Here is a 26,433-nt window from a genome sequence, read left to right on the forward strand (position 1 = left end):
AGGTCCAGATTCCCTGCTCATCCTCCACTGACACCTCAGAGGGATCGTACTTATTGTTACAATAGGTGAGTGTGAGATTTCTGGCTCCCCAACTGTCTTTCTCTGATAGCTGTCTGACTAGCAGGGATACAAGGTACTGTTCTCTGTGTGTCCTTCCCTGACAACCACCAAGGTGTGGGTGGGGCTGACTTTGGTTACTACTAGGTGTGGTGCTGCAAGTCCTAACTATGCACTAGGCCTCCTCTGGCATCATGACAGTGAGGAGGAATAAGGTCAGCTTGTCACTAATGGATGGGCTTAGAAGTCCAAGCTCCTCACTTGGTCTTCACACACAATATCAGAATCCTTGTTACCTCTTGGTAGAGATGAAAATCTCAGTCCCATCTTTGCCTTTTCTGAGACCACCCAGTGAGGTGGTTGGGTCATCTCATTACAGCCTAATAAGGGTAGAAGTGTAGGATCATCATCTCAGCCTTTACTGGTGGGGATGGGGGTAGGGCCATAATTTTTATCTGGTGTTCGGCTGCACTTGAGTAGTTACTTCTAGAAGTTTTATATCTTGCTAGACTGCCCCTTTCCTGGTCCTTTGGCTAGAGAGAGCAGTTCTGGGGGTTTCTTTTATCTGCATTTGTTGCCAGCTTCTGCACTGAGTTTGGGTATATGAAATAAAATGAAAACCCAGGGAACTCACTGGTCTTTCTTTGGATCTTGAGGTTCCTATCCAGTTCTCCTTCTTTTTGCCTTTCAAAGTCTTCAGTCTTCTTATGTTTGTTTTATATATACTTTACATGTAGTGTTCTGCTTTTCTAGACCTACTTAGTGAGAGAGATGGGGAAAAGTACATCTACTCCATCTTCCTGGAAGCAGAAAGTGTGTTTCAGATACTTGGTATTGGAAGTTACCTCTAAACAGTAGTTAAATTGGATGTATGTGGCTATTATTGTGTTTGTGTGGTTTTTTGTTTGTTTTGGGGACTAAATGCCTGTAGGCATATTTTATTGGCAGAGATAAAGAATTCAAAACAAAAACCTAGAATCAACTCCTGTGGATATTTATAAATCTCAAACTGAGACATTTTCTTGACAACTCAGGGACCTAATTAATAACACTAGTTTTTACTTGTCAAACTTTACTGTGATTTCTTTAATGTTACTATTCAAACAATGCTCCTCTTTTTTTGGCTCTTTGATCTAGTTATAGAGTGGCTGACAATTTGTGGAAATAGTTTTCAGGTTTTCGGTAGTATTATAGGCCTTATTAAAATCTAACGGTCATGTGTTCCTTTTGAAGGGCTATAGGTATTTCTATGGGGATTTAATAGTCAAAACTTTACTTTGTAATACAATAGAAGCACATCATCTATAGCACAGTAACTTGTTATAAAATATGAGAAAAATCAAGGCCTTTATTCGATACAGGTTGTGTAATATTTTTAAATTGCCTAAACAGAAGTATTCTACAGTAAAATGTTATTGTAGATGTTTAAAAGAAAGTTTTCTTTAACTATATAATATGTGGATTGTTCAAGGACTAAAGTAATCTTGGAATTGGATTTCTTTCATTGTAGGGTGATGAATTAGAAGACAATGAAAAGAATTTCTATGAATCTGATGATGATCAGAAGGAAAAGACTGACAAAAGGAAGAAGCCATATACTATGGATCCAGATCATAGACTCTTAATTAGAAATACAAAGCCTTTGCTTCAGAGCAGGAATGCTGCGGTATGTTAAAATCCTTATAAGAAATAATTCACTGGTTTTTAAAAAACAGCAATTAAAAATACCTCAATTTAGTAAGTGAGTCTGTGTGTGCTAATGGAACATTTGTTTGTTTACACACCAAATGACATGTAATGGATAGTTGGAAATACAGTGTGGAATGTAAGCTATAGGTTTAGAGACCTAATGTCTGGGAAGTAATACCTAAATATATTTCAGCCTTCCATGTTTCCAGGTATGCAGAGTTAGCTTTTGATGAGAATACCTGGTTTGGCCTATTGGACTTCATTTACTTTTTAGTGGTTTTGTTAATTGCTTTTCTTAAGATATTTCTAAGTTGTTTCTCAATTGGTTGGATTGTATTAGCTCTTATGTAAGGACTATGTATATTTATCAGTTATTCCATTATGATTGAGGATAATGGAATTCCATTATGATTGAGGGTACTTGATCTGGTTTCAGTCCTTACTGTTTGTCTTATAGAATTTTTAAGAGACTAACAAAGGTAATGCCTCACATATTATAAATGTAAATTGGTAGTAATCGTAATTAAAAATCATCTTTATTTGGGTCATAAGGTTTTCTTTGTTTGTTTGACACCTTTTTGTTTATATAACCATTTGTATTCTAGAAGAATACATGTGCACAATACAAAAATTAGAAAATACAGACTAGCAAAACTAAAAAGAAAATTAAAACATCACATTCTCAACACTCAGAAATCACTTATGTCGTAGTGTATTTTCTTCCAGATCTTTTTAATCTGCATAAATATACATATATTCATCATTACACATACATATATATATATTTTAACCAAGATGAAAATCATACTGTACATAACATTTTCTAACCGTTATTTCTCTATTCAGTCCTCTCCACTTATTATTTCAATAAAATTTCATTTCATTTAATACCAATTGATCTTAAATTATTCTTTTTGGATAATTTATCCGAACTATTATCTAATGCATTGCGTCTTTTAAAGCCTCTCTAGTCTTGCAGAATGTCCTTCTGGGTTTGTCTGATTGCTGCTGCTGCTTTTTATTTTGTTTTTTGATTTTGTTTTTGTTTTTGTTTTTACTATACCTACTGGAATGGGATGGTTGCATCTTTCATAGTGTCATTTCTTTTATATTCTGTGTTTCCTGTTAACTGGCAGTTATAGCCAAGGCTTGACGGATTTAAGTTAAACATGTTCTTAAAGATTTTAATTGAGAAAATGTTCTTAATGAGTTGTTATGTTCAGTTAGTAAAAACTTCAGATATGTGGAATTTGCATTATTTTTTCTGATTCTTGAGAATTTAGAGCTTATAGCTTTGTGTATCCTAGTTATCAGCAACAATTTTTGTCTAATACCTAATAGTTTAGTTTCCAAATCATTATTCAGTAATCATGCCCAGTCATAACAAAAATATTATTTCATGGATATTATAAAATATGCTTATATTTTAATGTACTCAGCCAGATGCTAGTTAGGTAGCTGTAATTTGCCATCTTAAACTCTACTTTATGAGTGACTCACTATTCATTTAACTACGTCTTAGGAACTGATTTTATAGTTCAAATACTTATGGATCAAAAACGTTCTCAAATAGTGAAACAAATAGTGGCAGTTTGTACTTTTTGTCCCAGTTTGTTTGGGTTCCCTGCGTACTTGATGGTGTACCAAATAGAGGTGGTTTACTTTTTGTGTCAGTATATTTTGGTGCCTTGTTTTGGGATGCTGCTAAATATGAGTAAAGGCTAACTTTTGAAGAATTGTGGATAGATTTTTTTTGAACTTCATACTTAAGTTTATGGAGAGACTTTGAGAATTTCTTTCAGGAAATTTAATACGTCATTGCTATGTAGTTTGTACTGGAGATAGATACTGAAAGCGGAATGTTAGGAGGCTATTCTAACAGTCTAAATAAGGTGACAGCGGCATGAATGGTTAAGAGTAGAAAAGTGTTTATAGGATGCACTTTATTATGAACAGGCATGATGTAACTGTAGAAGGCCTATAAGGTTGTATATTTTTAGTCTTTTTCGATTTTGAAGCTTTGGGAACTTTCTTCATGGTGTTTACAAATTACCCTATACATTTCAAATGCTGGGTATCAAAGAGACTGTAAACTGTTGGATTTCTAAATACTCAGGAAAAAGAGGCTCATTTAGTCCTTTCGGATTTTGGACTACGCTAATATATTAGAACAGATGGCATGCCAAGTGGCAGCTAGAATTTTAAAGACTAGAATTTAATCTTGAATTAGATCAGTCATTAATTGAGGTGGTTTTGTTTTATAAGATTTAAAATTCGGTAGAGTTTATTTTGTAGCTAACTTATATTTGCAGTTCACAAGTGAAGGAATGAGATATTCTTGCATTTTTAAAATTCTCAACTAATGTCTTAAAGCTATAAATCAAACTTGTAAGAAAGTACAAGAAATGGCAAACAGTAAATTTAGGATCCCGTATAGTGTATTTTTAAAAACAGTTCTTTAGTTTTAGAAGAAACTTTTTTTAACCTCAAACGTTCTCCTGTGCTGTATACTATTTAGGCATATATATTAATAGAACTTTTGCTATATATTTGTTCAAACTTCATAGACCAGGCAGAGTTAAATTAATATTAGTGTGTCCTTTGAGCCAAAGGCAGCATTGGTAACATCTGTAGCTATATCTCTACAGTTGTCACTCTGAATCTGAGTGTAGAAGCACTTAGGGGAAGCAGTACTCTTCTGTTTTGAGACAAAGAAATTCTAATCACCCTTTGTTTGTTTTGTTTTGTTGAGACAGTGTCTCACTCTGTTGCCCAGGCTGGAGTTTAGTGGCATGATCTCAGCTCACTGCAACTTCTACCTCCTGGGTTCAAACGATTCTCTTGTCTCAGCCTCCCAAGTAGCTGAGATTACAGGCATGTACCACCACACTTACCTAATTTTTGTATTTTTAGTAGAGATGGGGTTTCACCATGTTGGCCAGGATGGTTTCACACCTGACCACAAGTGATCCACCTGTCTCGGCCTCCCAAAGGGGTGGGAGTACAGGCGTGAGTCGCTGTGCCCAGTCTTCGAATCACCCTTATAATGGCTTTTAACCAAAAGCCATTTTTAAGGTTCTGTGTTTTTAAAAACAAGATTATTTTAAATGCTACTGCTGTAGATGTATTTGTTTTAATGGAGTTTCTTTAATTGTAACTTAAATGTGCTGAGTTTTCTTTATTTCAGCCTACTTGTTACTGTTGTCCTGGCTTCATTTAGAAAGGCATGCTTACAATTCTTAAAAGGCCCCAGTCTCAGAGCAACAGCCGAGGAGCATGGAATTTTGAGTGTCTTGAGCTTTGCTACATACTAGCTGTTACACTTTGAGCAGTTCATTCAATGTCTCTTTTTTTTTCTGAGGATGTATTCGTTGCATAGCACTGCCATACATATTGCCACAACCTGAGTGGATTAAAACAACATAAACTTATTCTGTCACATTTCAGGAAACCAGAAGTCTGAAATCAAGGTATAATCAGTATTGGTTACTTCTGTGCACTCTGAGGGAGAAACCATCTCTTTCCTAGCTTCTGGTGATTGCCAGCAATCTGTGGCATTGCTTGGCTTATGGATGTATCACACTAATTATCTCCATCTTCACATGGCCTCCACTGTGTCTCTTTTTGTCCTTTTTTTTTCCTCTTATAAGGACACTTTCATTCAATTTAGGGCTCTTAACCAGCATGATCTCATTTCAGTTCTTACATTAATAATTTCTGCAGAGATCCCACTTCCAAATAAGATCAGATTCTGAGGATAGAATTGGGTACTGGGGGTGGGGGACACTTCTTCAACTCACTACAAAGAGTAACATTCCATTTTATATCCCAGGAATTTTTGGGACTTAGAGGAAATAATGTGTAGGAATGGATTTTGAAGTTGTAGAGTGCTCTGGTGTTCATAGTTCCTGTTATTTTTATGCTTTATCTTGTAGGTGGTTATGGCAGTTGCTCAGCTGTATTGGCACATATCACCAAAATCTGAAGCTGGCATAATTTCTAAATCACTAGTGCGTTTACTTCGTAGCAATAGGTAGGTCATGATTTTATATATATATTTTTTCTTTTGTATTCCTTCAAAAGTAATGTTTGACCAAATTTAATCTTTCAGGCATTTAATATATAACTCTGACTATACTTTATCAATCAGTAAGATTTCATACTTAATGGGATTATTATAAAAGTCTTTATATGCTTATCTCACACTTAATTATAAATACTGAAATTTTTTTTAACCTCAAGCCCAAAGATATTGAAAATATTTTGTGGCATAATTCTAGGGTGTCACTAGTAGCCTAGTATTAGTGCTTGACATTTTTAGGTATGGCAATAATGATGTTCGGGAGTTTTAGTACATCTGGAATCACTGAAAAACTATACTGAAGTACTATCAGATTGACTTACTCAATGTATTAATACGTGGTTTTATATAGAGCAATGTGTATGCTAAGTAATGTAGTTTATGCCAGAATTGCGCTTTCTATAAAGCTGGAATATTTAATTACTCTGCTTTGCTCCACTCTAAAAAGAGATCTATGTTTTAAATAGCTACTCATTTTAAAGATTGGATACTTTTAGTTTCAGATAGACAGACAGAGCTATCTTTATAATTTAGTGGTTTAGGTAATTTTTTAATTTTACCTCTTTATAATTTAGTGTTTTTTTAAATTTACCTTTAATTTTACCTCTTTATAATTTAGTTGTTTAGGTAAACAAGTCAAAACAATTTATTGAGTTTCCATGACATAGAACATGAGAATCACGATTTCAGGTTTAATTCAGACTTTTGTTCTGTGTTTAAGAATACCTTCATTTCAGCTATTTGACATACCTTAGCTATTTTTCAGTAATTAGTTTTAATTTGAAACAGTGTTTTTCATTGAGTGCTTGTTTCAACTAATTGGGTTGGAAGGAAAGAACCATGTATTTATTTTTGCCCTTAACTGGAACTTAGTCCACAATTTTAGCTCTTGACTGGCTTAGTAACAAATGAGATGCCATTTCCTTTGTGTACCTATTCTCCATATCTTTATATCCAGCTATTATTTTTCTCTTTTGCTAGCTCAGCATTTTTTTTTTCCTATGGCTAGTTCAAAGGCTATCAGAAAGACCTGGAATTGGTCTTTCACGTGAAGCCTTATACCAGATTCAGTTCATTTATTAGATATTTGGATCTAAAAATAACATGACTGCTTTTTAAATCTGACCTTTGCCTTGGGAAGAATGAGTTAATAATAACAGTGTGGTCATATTTACCCCAGTAACACTAGGAATACTTTCCTTGGATGTGTTCAAAGCAGCTAAAATGTTAACTTTATATTTTAGGAGTACTTTATTGTAAAATTTGTTTTAACTATTCTTCATAATGAATCACATGTAATTTATTGGTATTTTATAGAAAAAGTGCATTAAAATGGCAGATGTCTAAGATTTACTAAAAACTTTTCAATATTACATTTAAGAGTCTCATTCACTATGAAATTATTGCTAATTCTTTTTCATTATTATAGTGCTTACTCAAAGATGTTTCATTGGAACATATACCCAGTGATAATTCTCTTTTGATTTCTAGGGAGGTGCAGTATATTGTCCTACAAAATATAGCAACTATGTCAATTCAAAGAAAGGTATGTACGTTCTGAACACATAATTTAAGAGACACGTGAACACATTGGTACCTTAATGTATTCTTGTATTTGTTTTTGTAATCTAGGGGATGTTCGAACCTTATCTGAAGAGTTTCTATGTTAGGTCAACTGATCCAACTATGATCAAGACACTGAAGGTATGTATGCTTTCATTTTTCAGATGCTTTTAACACATTTGTTTTGAAGAGATATTGCAATAGCTTTTAGCATCTGCGGGATGCAGTCCTGCTTTTCAAAAAACATTGATACAGTTAAGGGTTTTTCTTTATACTTTTCATTATTATTATATATTAATTACTGTACTACATTCTGATAATGTAAAGTTAAGCCATTCTACCTACAACTTGATTAACTCACAGATTACTGAAGGAGACAGGCATTTAAATAAATAACTTCGGAGACTGGGTCCAAGATGGCTGAATAGGAATAGCTCTGGTCTGCAGCTCTCAGCGTGATGGACGCAGAAGATGGGTGATTTCTGCATTTCCAACTGAGATACCTGGTTCATCTCACTGGGACTGATTGGACAGTGAGTGCAGCCCCAGAAGGCAAGCTGAAGCAGAGTGGGGCATCGCCTCACCCATAAAGCGCAAGGGGTCGGGGGATTTCCCTTTCCTAGCCGGGGGAAGCTGGGACAGACTGTACCTGGAAAAATGGGACACTCCCACCAAAATACTGAGCTTTTCCCAAGGTCTTAGCAACCAGCAGACAAGGAGATTCTCTCCCATGTTTGGCTCAGTAGGTCCCATGCCCATGGAGCCTTGCTCACTGCTAACGCAGCAGCCTGAGATCAAACTGCGAGGCGGCAGCCCAGCTTGGGAGGGTCGTCCGCCATTGCTGAGGCTTGAATAGGTAAACAAAGCGGCCAGGGAGTTTGAACTGGGCAGAGCCCACCGCAGCTCAACAAGGCCTGCTTCCTCTGTAGACTGACTCTGTGGGTAGGGCATAGCTGAACAAAAGGCAGCGGACAACTTTTTCAGACATAAACGTCCCTGTCTGACAGCTCTGAAGAGAGCAGTGGTTCTTCCAACTGGGTGTTTGAGCTCTAAGAACATACAGACTGCCTCCTCAAGTGGGTCCCTGACCCCTCTGCAGCCTAACTGGGAAACGCCTCCCAGTAGGGGCCAACAGACACCTCATATAGACAGGTGCCCTTCTGGGACGAAACTTCCAGAGGAAGGACCAGGCAGCAATATTTGCTGTTCCGCAGTATTTGCTGTTCTGCAGCCTCCACTGGTGATACCCAGGCAAACAGAGTCTGGAGTGAACTTCCAGCAAACTCCAACAGACCTGCAGGTGAGGGACCTGACTGTTAGAAGGAAAACTAACAAACAGAAAGGAATTGCATCAACATCAACTAAAAGGACATCCACACCAAAACCCCATCTGTAGGTCACCAACATCAAAGACCAAAGGTAGATAAAACCACAAAGATGGGGAGAAACCAGAACAGAAGAGCTGAAAATTCTAAAAACCAGATCGCCTCTTCTCCTTCAAAGGATCGCAGCTCCTCACCAGCAATGGAACAAAGCTGGATGGAGAATGACTTTGACGAGTTGACAGAAGTAGGCTTCAGTGGGTCGATCATAACAAACTTCTCCGAACTAACGGAGCATGTTCAAACCCATCTCAAGGAAGGTAAAAGCCTTGAAAAAAGGTTAGACGAATGGCTAACTAGAATAAACAGTGTAGAGAAGACCTTAAGTGACCTGTTGGAGCTGAAAATCATGGCACAAGAACTTTGTGACACATGCACAAGCTTCAGTAGCCAATTCGATCAAGTGGAAGAAAGGGTATGTGTGATTGAAGATCAAATTAATAGAGCGAGAGGACAAGGTTATAGAAAAAAGAGTAAAAAGAAACAAACAAAGCCTCCAAGAAATGTGAGACTGTGTGAAAAGACCAAATCTACGTTTGATTGGTGTACCTGAAAGTGACGGGGAGAGTGGAACCTATTTGGAAAACACTCTTCAGAATATTATCCAGGAGAACTTCCCTAACCTAGCAAGGCAGGCCAACATTCAAATTCAAGAAATACAGAGAACACCCCAGAATACTCCTCGAGAAGAGCAACCCCAAGACACATAATTGTCAGATTTACCAAAGTTGAAATGAAGGAAAAAATGTTAAGGGCAGCCAGAGAGAAAGGTTGAGTTACCCACAAAGGGAAGCCCATCAGAATAACAGCAGATCTCTCGGCAGAAATCCCACAAGCCAAAAGAGCGTGGGGGCCAATATTCAGCATTCTTAAAGAAAAGAATTTTCAACCCAGAATTTCATATCCAGCCAAACTAAGCTTCATAAGTGAAGGAGACATAAAATCCTTTACAGACAAGCAAATGCTGAGAGATTTTGTCACAACCAGGCCTGTCTTACAAGAGCTCTTGAAGGAAGCACTAAACATGGAAAGGAACAACCGGTACCAGCCACTGCAAAAACATCCCAAATTGTAAAAACCATCGATTCTATGAAGAAACTGCATCAACTAATGGGCAAAATAACCAGTGAACATCATAATGACAAGATCAAATTCACACATAACAGTATTAACCTTAAATGTAAGTGGACTAAATGCCCCAATTAAAAGACACAGACTGGCAAGTTAGATAAAGAGTCAAGACCCATCAGTGTGCTGTATTCAGGAGACCCATCTCACATGCAGACACACATAGGCTCAAAGGGATGGAGAAAGATGTACCGACCAAATGGAAAGCAAAAAAAAAGCAAGAGTTGCAATCCTAGTCTCTGACAAAATAGACTTCAAACCAACAAAGATCTGAAGGCCATTACATAATGGTAAAGGGATCAATTCGACAAAAAGAGCTAACTATCCTAAATATATATGCACCCAATCCAGGAGCACCCAGTTCATAAAGCAAGCCCTTAGAGACCTACAAAGAGACTTAGACTCCCACACAATAATAATGGGAGACTTTAACACCCCACTGTCAATGTTAGACAGATCAACGAGACAGAAGGCTGACAAGGATATCCAGGACTTGAACTCAGCAAGCAGAGCTAATGGACATCTACAGAACTTCCCACCCCACATCAACAGAATATACATTCTTCTCAGGACCACATCAAGCTTATTCTAAAATTGACCACATAATTGGAAGTAAAGCACTCCTCAGCAAATGTAAAAGAACAAAATCACAACAAACTCTCTCACAGCACAGTACAATCAAATTAGAACTCAGGATTAAGAAACTCACTCAAAACCGCACAACTACATGGAAACTGAACAACCTGTTCCTGAATGACTACTGGGTAAATAACGAAATGAAGTCAGAAATAAAGATGTTCTTTGAAACTAATGTTTCACATTAGTTTCAACGTACCGGAATCTCTGGGACACACATAAAGCAGCATGTAGAAGGACATTTATAGCACTAAATGCCCACAAGAGAAATCAGTAAAGATCTAAAATCGACACCCTAACGTCACAATGAAAAGAACTAGAGAAGCAAGGGCAAACAAATTCAAAAGCTAGCAGAAGGCAAGAAATAACTAAGATCAGAGCAGACTGGAAAGAGATAGAGACACAAAAAACCCTTAAAAAAAATCAATGAATCCAGAAGGTGGTTTTTTGAAAAGATCAACAAAATTGATAGACCGCTAGCAAGACTAATTAAGAAAAGAGAGAAGAATCAAATAGATGCATTAAAAAATTATAAAGGAGATATCACCACCGATTTCACAGAACTACAAACTACCATCAGAGAATACTATAAACGTCTCTACTCAAACTAGAAAAACTAGAAGAAATGGATAAATTCCTGGACATATACACCCTAAACCAGGAAGAAGTTGAATCTCTAAAGAGACCAGTAAAAGGCTCTGAAATTGAGGCAATAATTAATAGCCTACCAACCAAAAAGAGTCCAGGACCAGATGGATTCACTGCTGAATTCTACCAGAGGTACAAAGAGGAGCTGGTACCATTCCTTCTGAAACTATTCCAATCAACAGAAAAAGAGGGAATCCTCCCTAACTCATTTTATGGGGCCAGAATCATCCTGATACCAAAGCCTGGCAGAGACACAACAGAAAAAGAGAATTTTAGACCAATATCCCTGATGAACATCGATGCAAAAATCCTTAATAAAATGCTGGCAAACTGAATTCAGCACATCAAACAGCTTATCCACCACGATCAAGTTGGATTCATCCCTGGGATGCAAGGCTGATTCAACATACGCAAATCAATAAATGTAATCCATCACGTAAACAGAACCAATGACAGAAAGCACATGATTATCTCAGTAGATGCAGAAAAGGCCTTCGACAAAATTCAACAGCCTTTCATGCTAAAAACTCTCAAGAAACTAGGTATTGATGGAATGTATCTCAAAATAATAAGAGCTACTGATGACAAACCCACAGCCAATATCATACTAAATGGGAAAAACTGGAAGCATTCCCTTTGAAAACCGGCACAAGACAAGGACGCCCTCTCTCACCACTCCTGTTCAACATAGTGTTGGAAGTTCTGGCCAGGCCAATCAGGCAAGAGAAAGAAATGAAGGGTATTCAATTAGGAAAAGAGGAAGTCAAATTGTCCCTCTTTGCAGATGACCTGATTGTATATTTAGAAAACCCTGTCGTCTCAGCCCAAAATCTCCTTAAAGCAACTTCAGCAAAGTCTCAGAATACAAAATCAGTGTACAAAAATCATAAGCATTCCTATAGACCAAGAACAGACAAACATAAAGCCAAATTATGAGTGAACTCCCATTCACAATTATTATAAAGAGAATAAAATACCTAGGGATCCAACTTACAAGGGATGTAAAGGACCTCTTCAAGGAGAACTACAAACCACTTCTCAACGAAATAAAAGAGGACACAAACAAATGGAAAAACATTTCATGCTCATGGATAGGAAGAAGTAGTATAGTAATAATGGCCATACTGCCCAAAGTAATTTATAGATTCAGTGTCATCCCTGTCAAGCTCCCAATGACTTTCTTCACAGAATTGGAAAAAGTTCATCTGGAACCAAGAAAGAGCTTGCATTGCCAAGACAATCCTAAGCAAAAAGAACAAAGCTGGAGGCATCACCCTACCTGACTTTATACTACAAGGCTACAGTAACCAAAACAGCGTGGTACTGGTACCAAAACAGAGATACAGACCAATGGAACAGAACAGAAGCCTCAGAAATAACACCACACATCTACAACCATCTGATCTTTGACAAACCTGACAAAAACAAGCAATGGGGAAAGGATTCCCTATTTAATAAATGGTGCTGGGAAAACTGGCTAGCCATATGTAGAAAGCTGAAACTGGATCCCTTCCTTACACTTTATACAAAAAATTAATTCAAGATGGATTGGAGACTTAAATGTTAGAGCTAAAACCATAAAAACCCTAGAAGAAAACCTAAGCAATACCATTGAGGACATAGGCATGTGCAAGGACTTCATGACTAAAACATCAAAAAGCAACGGTAACACAAGCCAAAATTGACGAATGGGATCTAATTAAAGAGCTTCTGCATGGCAAAAGAAACCTCCTTCAGAGTGAACAGGCAACCTACAGAATGGGTGAAAATTTTTGCAATCTTCCCATCTGACAAAGGGCTAATATCCAGAATCTACAAAGAAGTTAAACAAATTTACAAGAAAAAACAACCCTATCCAAAGTAGGCAAAGGATATGAACAGATACTTCTCAAAAGAAGACATCTATGCAGCCAACAGACACATGAAAGAAAAAATGCTCATCATCACTGGTCATCAGAGAAATGCAAATCAAAACCACAATGAAATACCATCTCACACCAGTTAGTATGGCAATCATTAAAAAGTCAGGAAACAATAGATTCTGGAGAGGATGTGGAGAAACAGGTATGCTGTTCCACTGTTTGTGGGAGTGTAAATTAGTTCAACCATTGTGGATGACAGTGTGGTGATTCCTCTAGGATCTAGAACTAGAAATAACATTTGACCCAGTGATCCCATTACTGAGTATATACCCAAAGGATTATAAATCATTCTACTATAAAGACACATGCACACATATGTTTATTGCAGCACTGTTCACAATCACAAGACTTGGAACCAACCCAGATGTCTATCAATGATAGACTGAATTAAGAAAATGTGGCATATATACACCATGGAATACTATGCAGCCATTAGAAAGGATGAGTTCATGTCCTTTGCATGGACATGGATGAAGCTGGCAATCATCATTCTCAGCAAACTATCACAAGGACAGAAAACCAAACACTGCATGTTTTCATTCATAGGTGGGAATTGAACAATGAGAACACTTGGACACAGGGTGGGGAATATCACACACCGGGGCCTGTCAGAGGTTTGGGGCCTAGGGGAGAAACAACATTAGGAGAAATACCTAAAGTAAATGACGAGTTAAGGGGTGCAGCAAACCAACATGGCACACGTATATCTATGTATCAAACCTGCACGTTGTGCACATGTACCCTAGAACTTAATGTGTAATAATATAAATAAATAAATAACTCAGGGCTTGGCACAGTGGCTCATCCCTGTATTGCTAGCACCGTGGGAGGCTAAGGTAGGAGGATTGCTTGAGGCCAGGAGTTCAACACCAGCTTGGGCCACGTAGTGAGACTCTGTCTCTACAGAAAAATCAAAATTAGCCAGGTGTGGTGGTGCATGCCTATAATCTTAGCTACTTGGGAGGCTGAGGTGGGCAGATCGCTTGAGCCCAGAAAGTTGAGGCTGCAGTGAGCCGTTGAGCATGCCACTGCACTCCAGTCTGGGTGATAGAGTGAGACCCTGTCTGTAACTAACTTATTTTAGTACTGTGTGTTTTAAGTGATACGGATATTTGAATTGAGTGTTGTGAAAAACAGAAAGGTGGAGCTAATTCTCTGAGAGGTTTAGAAAGGATGACGTTTGGGTGGATCTTAAAAGAATAATATTGTGAATTTTTTTCTTGGTTGGCAGGTTGATCGGGAAGTTGAAAGGTTAGAGTAGGTGAAAAACATAATTGATGCTAACACAAGGGATTATGAAAGAGCATTGTTTTCAGGAAGTAATAAGTATGGTGTAGAGTGCAGTTAGGAATGTAAATCTGTTGTGATTAAAATAGTATGTTATTTATACAGAAAAGTAAGTAGAAAGAGTAGAAAGCCTAGAAACATGCCCATACATGCAAAAATGTACCGTGTAGTAGAGGAGATATTACAAACCAATGAGGAAAGGATGGACTATGGACTGTTCAAGACTGTTCAATATTAGAATGATGTATTATTCATATGAAAACTGAGTTTAATAATAAAATCTAAATTATACCCAAATTCAAGGATATTTTACCAAAAAAACCCGGTTTATAATTAGCGAAAGTGTCAAGGTCATAAAAGTTAAAAGAAAGACTAAGAAACTGTTTCAGACCAAAGGAGACAACTAGCTGCAATATGTGATATTGAACTGGATCCCTTTATTATATGTCATTGAGACAGTTATTGAAACTTAAATGCATAGTGAAAATTACATGAAAGTAATACATCAGTTTAATAACCTGATTTTCTTGGTTGTATTGTAGTCTGTGGAACACATCCTTGTTTATAGGAAATATACATAGAAGTTTTTGGGGATAATGTAGCATCAGATTGGCATCTGTAGTCTCAAATCATTCAGAAAAACAACAACAGTTCTTTGTGCTATACATGTAGCTTTTCCGTATGTTTGAGATTGTTTTTTAAAAGTTGTCCAGCTGGATGCAGTGGTTCATGCCTATAATCCTAGGACTTTGGGAGGCTGAGGCAGGAGGATTGCTTGAGCGTAGGAGTTTAAGACCAGCCTGGGCAACACAACGAGACTCCATCCCTACAAAAAAAATTAAGAATAAGCTGAGCATGGTGTTATGCACCTGTAGTCCCAACTACTTGGGAGGCTCAGGTGGGAGAATTGCTTGAGCCCCAGAGGTTAAGGCTGCAGTGAGCCATGATCACACCACTGCACTTCAGCCTGGGTGACAGAGTAAGACCTTGTCTCAAAAAAAAAAAAAAAAAGAAAAAAAGAAAAAAAAAAAAGTTGTCCAAAAGTTAAAATACAGTTATCAAAATAAAATTAAAAATTAAAAGATAATCTGGGAAAAATATTTCTAATACATGTGTCTGAATAAATGATTTGTACCCAGAATATATAAAGAACTCCTCCTACAGTCTGTGCTTTCTGATTGGAGCATTTAGATCATTTACTGTTTCGTTTTTTTTTTTTTTTTTTTAAATTTTTATTTCAGTAGGTTTTTGGGGAACAGGTGGTGGTGTTTGGTTACATGCATTAATCTTTAGTAGTGATTTCTGAGGTTTTGGTGCACCCATCACCCAAGCAGTGTCACTGCATCCAATGTGTAGTCTTTTATTCCTCACCACCCGCTCCCCTTTCCCCTGAGTCCCCAAAGTCCAATGTATTATTCGTATGCCTTTGCATCCTTATAGCTTAGCTCCCACTTATGAGTGAGAACATAACGATGTTTGGTTTTCCATTCCTGAGTTACTTCACTTAGAATAATAGTCTCCAATTCTATGTAATTTCTGTGAATGCCATTATTTTGTTCCTTTTTGTAGCTGAGCAGTATTCCACGGTGTGTGTGTGTATATGTATAACATGTTCTTCATCCACATGTTGATTGATGGGCATTTGGGCTGGTTCCATATTTTTGCAATTGCAAATTGTGCTGCTATAACCGTGTGTGCAAGTGTATTTTTTGTATAATGACTTCTTTTCCTCTGGGTAGATACTTAGTAGTGGGATTGCTGGATCAAGCAGTAGTTCTACTTTTAGTTTTTAAAGGAATCTCCACACTGTTTTCTGTAGTGGTTGTACTAGTTTACATTCCCACCAACAGTGTAAAAGTGTTCCCTTTCACCACATCCATGCTAACATCTATTTTTTTTAATTTTTTGATTATGGCCCTTCTTGCTGGAGTGAGGTGGTTTCGCATTGTGGTTTTGATTTGCATTTCCCTAATAAGTAGTTATGTTGAGCGTTTTTCCATATGCTTGATGGCCATTTGTATATCTTTGAGAATTGTCTATTCATTTCCTTTGCCTACTTTATGGTGGGATTGTTTTTTTCTTGCTGATTTCTTTGTGTTCTTTGTAGATTCTGGATATTAGTCCTTTGTCAGATGTATAGACTGTGAAGATTTTCTTCCACTCTGTGGGTTGTCTGTTAACTCTGCTGATTATTTCTTATGCTGTGCAGAAGCTTTCTAGTTTAATTAAGCCCCATCTATTTATCTTTGTTTTTGTTGCATTTGTTATTGGATTTGGGTCATGAAGTCTTTGCCTAAGCCAGTGTCTAGAAGGGTTTTTCCAATGTTATCTTCTAGAATCTTTATGGTTTCAGGTCTTAGATTTAAGTCTTTGATCCATCTTGAGTTGAATTTTATATAAGATGAGAGATGAGGATCCAGTTTCATTCTTCTACGTGTGGCTTGCCAATTATCCTGGCACCATTTGTTGAATAGGGTATCCTTTCCCCATTTTGTGTTTCTGTTTGCCTTGTCAAAAATCAGTTGGGGCTATAAATATTTGGCTTTATTTAATGTAATTGCTGATATGAATGTATTTATGTTCACATCTTGATTTGCTTCTGTTTGTCTCTTCTGTTTTTTTGTGATTTTCTTAAGACTAAATATTTTTTATTAGTAAATTTATTTTTTTCACAAGCCCATTGGAGATTACACATTGTTTATATCTATAAATCCAGAAGAGGGAATTAAAATGTCTGAGTATATGGGATGGTAGATTATAGGAGAACAAATCAAAAGAATTAATTGCTATCTGGAAAACAGATGTATTAACATGGAGGGCAAGTTGTTTTCTAACTTTGCTAAAAGACAAAAGCCAAACTGGCAGAACTGCTTAGGTTAATTAGATATAAATTGTAAGTTTACATTGAGCAAACAATTAATGAATATGTAGGATTCTCCTTTTCAAAATTATTTTCAAAGAACTAGGAATTGTCTGGTATCAGTTTGTGAACATAAGAAAGTAGACTAAGTTGACCTGAAGGGTGTAATGCCTTACCACATTGGCGACAATGTGATTTTGTGTGTGTGTGTGTGTGTGTGTGTGTGTCAGAGTTTGTGTGTGTGTGTGTGTGTGTGTGTCAGAGTTTCACTCTTGTTTCCCAGGCTGGAGTGCAATGGCGCGATCTCGGCTCACTGCAACCTCTGCCTCCTGGGTTCCAGCGATTCTCCTGCCTCAGCCTCCCGGGTAGCTGGGATTATAGGCATGCACCACCACGCCTGGCTAATTTTGTATTTTTAGTAGAGACAGGGTTTCTTCATGTTGGTCAGGCTGGTCTTGAACTCCTGGCCTCAGGTGATCCGCCTGCCTCGGCTTCCCAAAGTGTTGGCATTACAGGCGTGAGTCACCGTGCCTGGCCGACAATGTGATTTTTAAAAGTGAAATAAACTTTCAATTAAATGCCTATACTCTATTAAATTCATCTTGCTACCATTGTTTTTAAATGTTTACTTTCTCTTTTGTCTTCTACAGCTTGAAATTTTGACAAACTTGGCAAGTGAAGCCAACATATCAACTCTTCTTCGAGAATTTCAGGTTTGTGTACAGTGCTAATTATAAAAAACTTCTAAAACATATGTTCAGTCTTGAATATGCATCTTTTTCTATCTAGAAATAAGTAGTTATGTACATAAAATACTGATTGGTACAAGATTGACAACTAAGAAATTTACAAATTTGTAAGAATAATTACAAATTTATAATTTAAGGAAAACATAGTATTCTCTTTCATATTTTCATAGACTTTGAAGGACTTTGGTTTATAACTCTGTCTTTGTTTGAAATTGCATTTCTGGTAAGAATTTCATCTTTTTGTGCTGCCAACATAAATAGTCCTTTCTGTACTCTGGGGTCATGAAAGTGGCTTCATTTCTTACCTGGTTGTTCCTATTTTATTGACCTATCACTATTTTTGACAGTACCCCCGTGGCCTCATATATAGCTCAAAAATGTTGTTTATAATTGCCCCACTATGATTTTTTAAATTGCTGTTTTTTATTTTGATTTGTTTGGTTGTACTTTTATGCCGTATAAGAATCTTCCTAGCTGCATTTCCCCCCAAAATATTATTCAAAAACTACTTCATGGACATCATACCCTTTATGATGGAAAGGTCATCTCTGAAACCTTAGTGGTAGAGCACAGCAATAGAAAACTTTCCATCAGTATCATGACTTTTACATTCCATTATCTGTTTTCTTAACAAAAATATACCACATACTATGCAGTAATCACAGAGTTTTTCTTTTATCAGCTTCCAACTTTCAGAGATGTATTTTTTACCTTAGTTCTCCTATATGCCAGTATTAAATTTCTTCTTGGGTATAAGACACTATGTACACTATTTCTTTTTAGCTATGTGATTTTTAAATTTTTTACAGGAGTAGTAGAATAATATGGCATGTCCATAATTTATATTTTCATACCTGGATTACTCTACTTTTATGATGTATATCTTTCTAGACAAATTTCTTAAAAAATTAAGATGTTCTGGAAATGCACTCATTTATATGACAGAAAATATAGTATTTTATGTTCTTATTCAGTAATCTTATAGCTGTAGATCATTGCTTGAATTTGATTTTCACTTCATTCTTATAATGTTATTTATTTAAAGTACTGGTCTTTGTGTTTATTCTTGTTCCTTTCCTGTTGTCCTGTCTAGTCTCTTTGGGTGTCCTCTCACTGTCTACTTTTTGCTTATATCAAGTCTCCTAGGATTGTATGAAGGGAGACTTAGGTAATCTTATGGAATGGGTTGTATAGAGGGCACATACTAGACCTGTTTCAAAATTTGGTCATCTAGTCTTTTCATTTGATATCGGGATGTTTAATAAGGTCCGTTTTTCAGTCAAACTTTTAAGTATATTTTTTTCATGTATTCATTTTTATCACTCTCTAAATTTGTACCTTCTGTCTATATTTGGTGTTATGTTCATAGTTATGCTTTTAGCAACTTTTTGGGTAAAATAGGGAATGTTTCTAAAGACTCATAAGTATATATTTTTAGTTAAGGAAATTAAATTATTCAGAAACACTTTTAAATATAAAAAACTAGGAGAGTTTAATTAATGTATTTCTTCAACATTTAATCACCTTGTGGGTACCATTTTTAGCAGATTTGTATTTTTTTAGATATCTTTAGATTTTCTCATTTGTTGTTTAGACACCACTTAAATGTATATACTTTTTTTGCATTTTTGATAACCATAGTGTTAAGTCTACATTGTATACTTCTTATTTGAGGTTGGGACTCTTTCTTAAAAATTTCAATTGTTAATGACATTTCAAATTTCATATATATGATATAAAGTATGTATATTTCTGTAAACAGTGGAAGCTTTTGTCATGTAAAAATTAGGAAGGGTCTAACCAAAGTGAAATTCTCTAGGGCTATTATAAATTTTTAAAAGATCTTTTAACTTCCTGTTGTTAAATCAGTGATTTATTTCTTTATTTTTAAATTTGTATGTATATAGTGTGTGTGTATATACACACTATATATATTGTGTGTATATTATATATAGTGTGTGTGTATATATAGTGTGTGTATATGGTATATATAGTATATAGTATACACACACTATATATATATGTGTGTGTATATATAGTGTATATATATATTATATATATACACACACACACATATACCCTTTACAGTATATTTTTAAAGCATACTTTTAAAGAAAACTGGTTTCAAAAGTATGGTATTTTATTTTATTATAAAGTGAGTATTTGAAGTCTTTATTGAAATACTGTTCATTGTAACTATTATTCTTTTACCACCATTGTGATAGATTTTGAAAGTAAAATGTTTGTAAATAGCCTACTGGTCCCTTTCTTCCTTTTCTCCCAATTCTTAGATTTAGTGTCTCTGAAAAAGTGACCTTTTTTTTCCATAGATTCACAGATGCTGCTGGTAAATGAACTGAAACCTCGAAAGAGAGAGCTCTCATCATCTCTTTCAACCTTGCACTTAAACTAATTGCTGTCTTTGGGTGACTGCTCCTACTATCTGTTTTGCAGTCTCAAGCCACTAGGGCCACAGGTGAATGAGCCTGACTTGAAAATATGCTTCGTCCGTAGGCACATTCGTTAAGTACAAAAATCAAAACAAAATGAAATTAATCTACATCATCACTTGGTCCTCATATTGTGCTTGTGAGAAGTTTATGTATTCTGGAATTCTTACATATTGACGAAATTTAATATAATCAGATTTTTGGTTAACTCGATAATACCAATGTGTAAACTAATTGAAATAATATCTTTTAGACCTATGTGAAAAGCCAGGATAAACAATTTGCAGCAGCCACTATTCAGACTATAGGCAGATGTGCAACCAACATCATGGAAGTAACTGACACATGCCTCAATGGCTTGGTCTGTCTGCTGTCCAACAGGGATGGTAAGTTCACAGTTTTATTTTGTTTTCAAGTGATTTATAATTTGAATATTCTTGGTATTATTTCCAAGTTGTAACTTTTTCTAACTTTGCATTTGAGCTTTTCCAGTTATGTCAGTAGTATGGTCACAATAAGTAGCACTTTATCCTTGAAATGCACATAAATATGCATATTCTGGGTTCTTTCTTTTTTTTTTTTATTTTTTATTTTTTTAGTGAAATAGGCCGTTAACTAGCAGGTAGTATTTGTTTTACTGCAACAGATCTATGAAAATATGTTTTACTTCTTTACAGTTTAATCACCTTGATTGTATCCTTTCCATCTTTTTACTGCATTTTAATGGCATATAAGTCATGCATAATATTGGTTCACCTGCAGAGGGTGCTAAAAGCAGGCAAATGACTATAACATGGAGAAGTGGCTAGATCAAAAAACATGTTATACCTTCAACATTTTTTTCCTCAGAAATTCACCTAATAATTTTATATTCAAAATTAACTAGATTTAAAAGCCATCAACTTGAAGTAGCTTTATGTTTTTAAGCCAAACAGTATCTAAGTGTTTGGTAAAACTGGATAGGTAATATCCAGTAAAATATGTAATCTAGATCCCATATTGTTCTATGGCAAAGCGTCAGTTATTTCTGTGGGTAAGGCTTTAAAATAAATGAAGCCATTTAGAGAAAGAAAGAAAAGCCAGCTTTATCTTTAAAATAATTTTGTTTAAAGGACTTTTATTATAATTACGTATTTAATTAAAATGAGACTTTTTAAAGAAAAGCATAATTTTCTTTGTAAAATCCTTGAAATTATTTACGGGATTTAAAATATACTTATGTCTATGTCATGTCTAGATATGGACATATATGATATAGCAGCCCATGAGGTAAAACAATAAAATTGATTACATTTTATTTGAAAAATAACTTTTTAGTACAAGAATCCTATAATCCCTAATTACCTTTTCCCACATGTAGATATCTTTAGAAAACTGTAACATTGTTGAAAGTATTTCTGATGAAAAAAATTAGAACAAACTTTATTCCCAGATAACACTGATTTTTGTTGTGAGCATAAAATTTTAAACTTGTACCTGTAAACTCAAGATACTATGACTAAAGACTTTTCTACCTGTAGTATTAAAACTCCAAATAAATGCCAACCAAAATTATCAAGACAATAGGTTTAAAAATTTTTTTATCTCTACAAAATAGCTAGTGGAGATAGGATGATAAGTGTCATCCACTCTATCTCTTTCTGCTTTTAACAATAACTAATCCTTTTATCTCTGTTTCTATGTCACATTTTAAAATGTGACTTTAAAAATGTGTTTTAAAGAAATTTTTCTGTGCCTTTAATAATGACTTTCTATTCAACCAAATAAAATACATACCTTGGGAAAATAACCTTGTACCATTAAAGATTATGAACCAAGATTTGCCACGGCAATTGTTCTTTTACATTTTAGTTGTATACGGAAAGCACTGGAAGTTAGTTAGAACCCTGATTAGTTCATTCAAATACAAAATATATTCAAATTTTCTCAATTTTATTTTTTGACTTTTTTTTTCTGATGGAAAATTTCAAGCTTTGGATTTTAAAGCAGTTATTTCTGCTTCAGATTTAATTTCTCAACAAATATTTTTACTGACTTTAAAAGATAAATATTCTACCCCTACATCACTTTTAAGGGAAGACTAGATTGTTTTATAAATAGAAAATGAAAGACTAATATAATATATACTCCCTCTCTAAAAGTAGAAGGATTTACTATTTTAAATTCTGATATTTTAATGGTTAGGCTTTTGTTTTTTGATAAAACTCTTAACCATATTTTTTTTTTCCCCTGCAGTGAATATTAACAAACTTAAATTGTATTGTCTAGATTATATTTGCATAATCATCATTAGCCCATAATACTTGATTAATTATCTCTGTATCACATATGCTACACTATTTTTTGTAGTTTGGAAATCTGGCTCAGTAAAAGTGAGAGGTAAAACAAATAAGGAGAATATTTGTATCAAAATTAGTCACATAAAAGAAAGTCATAGTATTTTTAACTTTAATATAGCCATCCTGACAATAGAGCCCCTTCCTCTTTGTATTAAAAGATCTACTTTTAGGAATAAATACTGTGAATGAAGACTCAGTTTCTTTAAAATCTGTAAGATCTTCTAAGGCTCTAGGAATCTGTAATTCTTCGATTTTTATATTGAAATGAATACCTCATCATCTCTTCAAATAATGAATCTTTAAACCTCAGGGACATTTGGGCTCAATTGTTTTTATATATGTTTAATATATTTCTCTTGGACTTCTAGTTTTGTGTGTGTGTTGTTAAGAGCCTTTCTAAGCAGACTTGAAGCTTGCCCTAAAACAGTCCATTATTACTCTCTAAGATTAATTTGATAAACCAATTTCTTATAGACCTTTAGTAAGAGAAATCTACATTTTAGTTGACTTAGGTAATTTATTTTAGGTAACATATTAGCAAAATTTACTTTTTTGAATAACCTTATTGCCATCTACTCTAAAAGGAGTGAGGCAGAAGACTGTTTTGTCGAGCCGAGATCACGCCACTGCACTCCAGCCTGGGCAACAGAGCGAGACTCCATCTCAAAAAAAAAAAAAAGAAAAAAAAAAATTCAGTAAGCATTTATTGAAGACTTAAATCAGTTGAGATCTTTAATAAATGTTGAGCATATTAATAGGATATTTATTTAACTTATAAAAGGTTCCTGCCTTTATAGAGCTCATAGTCTATTGGAGGGAGATAGTAATATAAGACAAATATATTATAGTCTTCCCATATAGTGACCACTTACTCTCTTGCCAGCTATTTGCTTACATGTAGGACTATACCACCTATATTGAATGTTACAGCTATCCTGGGTAAATTACCCAATCTACCTGTGCGCCAGATTCTTCATTTGTAAAATGGGTATGATAGTAGACTGTACTTTTTACAGTTAGGTCCATTAAGTTTTGTTGAGGACAAGGAGGAAGTTAGGAAATATCTAAAACATAGGATCATTTTGTGCTTCTGATAGAGTAGCACCAACGTGCTGAGGTCTTTGGAAACCAAGAGGTAGCATAAAGGAGAAGCAGAGTGGAATTACCTGAGGGGAATGAGAAGCCACCTGTGGTAGGCAGAATTATTGCACTCCAAAGATGCCCAGAACCTGTGAATATGTTACCTTACATGGAAAAAGAGACTTCGCAGATATGATTAAGTCAAGTTTCTATAGATGGGGAGATTATGTGGATGGACCTAATGTTATCATGTGGGTCTTTATACGGGAAAGAGAGGCAGGTCAGTCAGAAGATGTCAGAAGGTCAGGGTAATGTGATTCTTGGAAGAGGTCTTTGAAGCAAGGAAGGTGGGCACGCTTGAGAAGTTGGAAGGGGGAAGGAACAGATTTCCCCTAAAACTTCCAGAGGGAACACAGCCCTGTTGACAACTTGATGTTAGTCCCATAAGACCTATGTTAGACTTCTGACTTTAGAACTGTACAATGATAAATTTGCATCGTTTTAAGCCACTATGTTTTTAGTAATCTGTGACAGCAACAATAGGAAACTAATGTAGTTCCTAAAGATAAATGATGCCAAACACATTTTTCAGCCATAGCCAATCCTGCCTCTGCTTGTAGATAATTAAATTATGTGACATTTTTTCTCTTACTTAGGCTAGTTTTGCAATAATGTATTTTTAAAATACAAATTTGTTATACTGTGCATTCTTTAAAACCACACTTACCAAATTTAGCTTTGCATAGTAATCACATAACCATTTATTTTTCTACTAGAGTGTAAGTTTGATGAGGGCAGAATCTAATTCTCATTTACCTTTGCTTTCCTCATAGCACCAAGAGGTAGTCGTTATAGAAGTAATAATACTTGCCTATGTGCGGGTGCGCTGGCTCATGCCGGTAGTCCCAGCATTTGGGAGGCCGAGGTGGGTGGATCACCTGAGGTCAGGAGTTCAAGACCAGCCTGCCCAACATGGCGAAACCCCATCTCTACTAAAAATACAAAAAATTAGGTGGGTGTGGTGGCAGGTGCCTGTAATCCCAGCTACTTGGGAGGCTGAGGCAGGAGAATTGCTTGAATCCAGGAGGTGGAGGTTGCAGTGAGCCGAGATGGCGCCACTGCACTCCAGCCTGGGCAACAAGAGCAAAACTGTCTCAAAAAAAAAAAAAAAAAAAAAAAAAAGAAGTAATACTTGCTTATAATAACATAGAACATATATAGGTAGAATGTACATCCTAGTTCTGAGTTTGAATTCTAGACAAAGTGATATAATTCCAGTGCATCTCCCTTTCTTCATCTTTAAAATAATAATAATAAGGTACCTACCTTACATTATTGTGAGACGTTAATGAATATGATGTCGTTTTGTAAACTAAAGCATTACTATTAGTTAGCTTTTAGTTAAATCATACTAGATTTTTTTTTTGTTTTTTCTTTTCTCACTCTGTCACCCAGGCTGGAGTGCAGTGTTGTGATCACGGCTCCCTGCAGCCTCAACCTTCCTGGGCCCAGGTGATTCTCCTACTTCAGCCTCCTGAATAGCTGGTACTATAGGCACGTACTATAACTCCTGGCTAATTTTTGTATTTTTTGTAGACATGGGATTTTCTATGTTGCCCAGGCTGGTCTTGAACTCTTGGGATCAAGCCATCCTCCTGCCTCAGCCTCCCAAAGTGCTGAGCCACTGTGCCTGGTCAATATTAGTTAATTTATTATTCTTATGGATAAATAGGTAAACAGTTTGAAATACATATATTTACTAAGGATTAGAATGATGAATTTTGTTTATATTCTTAAAGGGAGCTGTATAAAAAATGCATTTCAGTGAAACAGCAGGCCGGGCGTGGTGACTCACGCCTGTAATCCCAGCACTTTGGGAGGCAAAGGCAGGTGGATCATGAGGTCAGGAGTTTGAGATCAGCCTGACCAACATGGAGAAACCACATCTCTACTAAAAATAAAAAAAATTAGCCAGGTGTGGTGGTGTGCGCCTGTAATCCCAGCTACTCAGGAGGCTGCGGCAGGAGAATTGCTTGAATCTGGGAGGCGGAGGTTGCAGTGAGCCGAAATTGCGCCACGGCGCTCCAGCCTGGGCGACAGAGCAAGACTCTGTCTCAAAAAAAAAAAAAAAAAAAAAGAGTAATAGGACACAAATCATGGTATTTCTAATATAATGTTAAAATAAACCTTTGTAGTATACACTAGGGGAATTCCTAATAGCCATGAAGCCCTATTAATAAAAATATCAAAATAATAAGTAAAGACAATGTTTATGTATTTTTCTGGCATCACTAGCATTAATAACACATTATATAAGATTCATTTTATAAGGTCAGGTTCTCAGATGAGTTATAGTACATTTCTTTACCAGTACCACCAAAAAGAAACTGGACCAATGATTGGCCAGTTTAGTGTGATAACTCAATCCCGTAATCCCAGTTTGAGGATTTGCTTCCTATCTACATCTAGTAGCAGTTACTATATTAGTTAAGGCTCTGGCAAGAAACAGATGGCACACTTAAAAGGGATGATTGAAGCGAATTTAGTGAATGAACTATTTGT

At 35.8% G+C, this 26,433-nt stretch overlaps 1 protein-coding gene across 5 annotated transcripts in view; it reads left to right on the forward strand.

Moving 5' to 3' along the window:
* The window catches only part of AP3B1 (adaptor related protein complex 3 subunit beta 1), a 306,137-nt gene that overhangs the window by 125,800 nt on the left and 153,904 nt on the right, over window positions 1-26,433 (forward strand). For all 5 annotated transcript variants that reach the window (XM_007976120.2, XM_007976134.3, XM_007976129.3 and 2 more), the window contains 6 exons: window positions 1,568-1,723; window positions 5,682-5,779; window positions 7,319-7,373; window positions 7,460-7,531; window positions 17,904-17,966; window positions 20,706-20,838. In XM_007976120.2, coding sequence (XP_007974311.2) covers window positions 1,568-1,723; window positions 5,682-5,779; window positions 7,319-7,373; window positions 7,460-7,531; window positions 17,904-17,966; window positions 20,706-20,838 — 577 coding nt within the window. The remainder of the gene's footprint in view (window positions 1-1,567; window positions 1,724-5,681; window positions 5,780-7,318; window positions 7,374-7,459; window positions 7,532-17,903; window positions 17,967-20,705; window positions 20,839-26,433) is intronic.

The sequence above is a fragment of the Chlorocebus sabaeus genome, chromosome 4 (assembly GCF_047675955.1).
Source record: "Chlorocebus sabaeus isolate Y175 chromosome 4, mChlSab1.0.hap1, whole genome shotgun sequence".
Taxonomy (NCBI): Eukaryota; Metazoa; Chordata; class Mammalia; order Primates; family Cercopithecidae; genus Chlorocebus; species Chlorocebus sabaeus.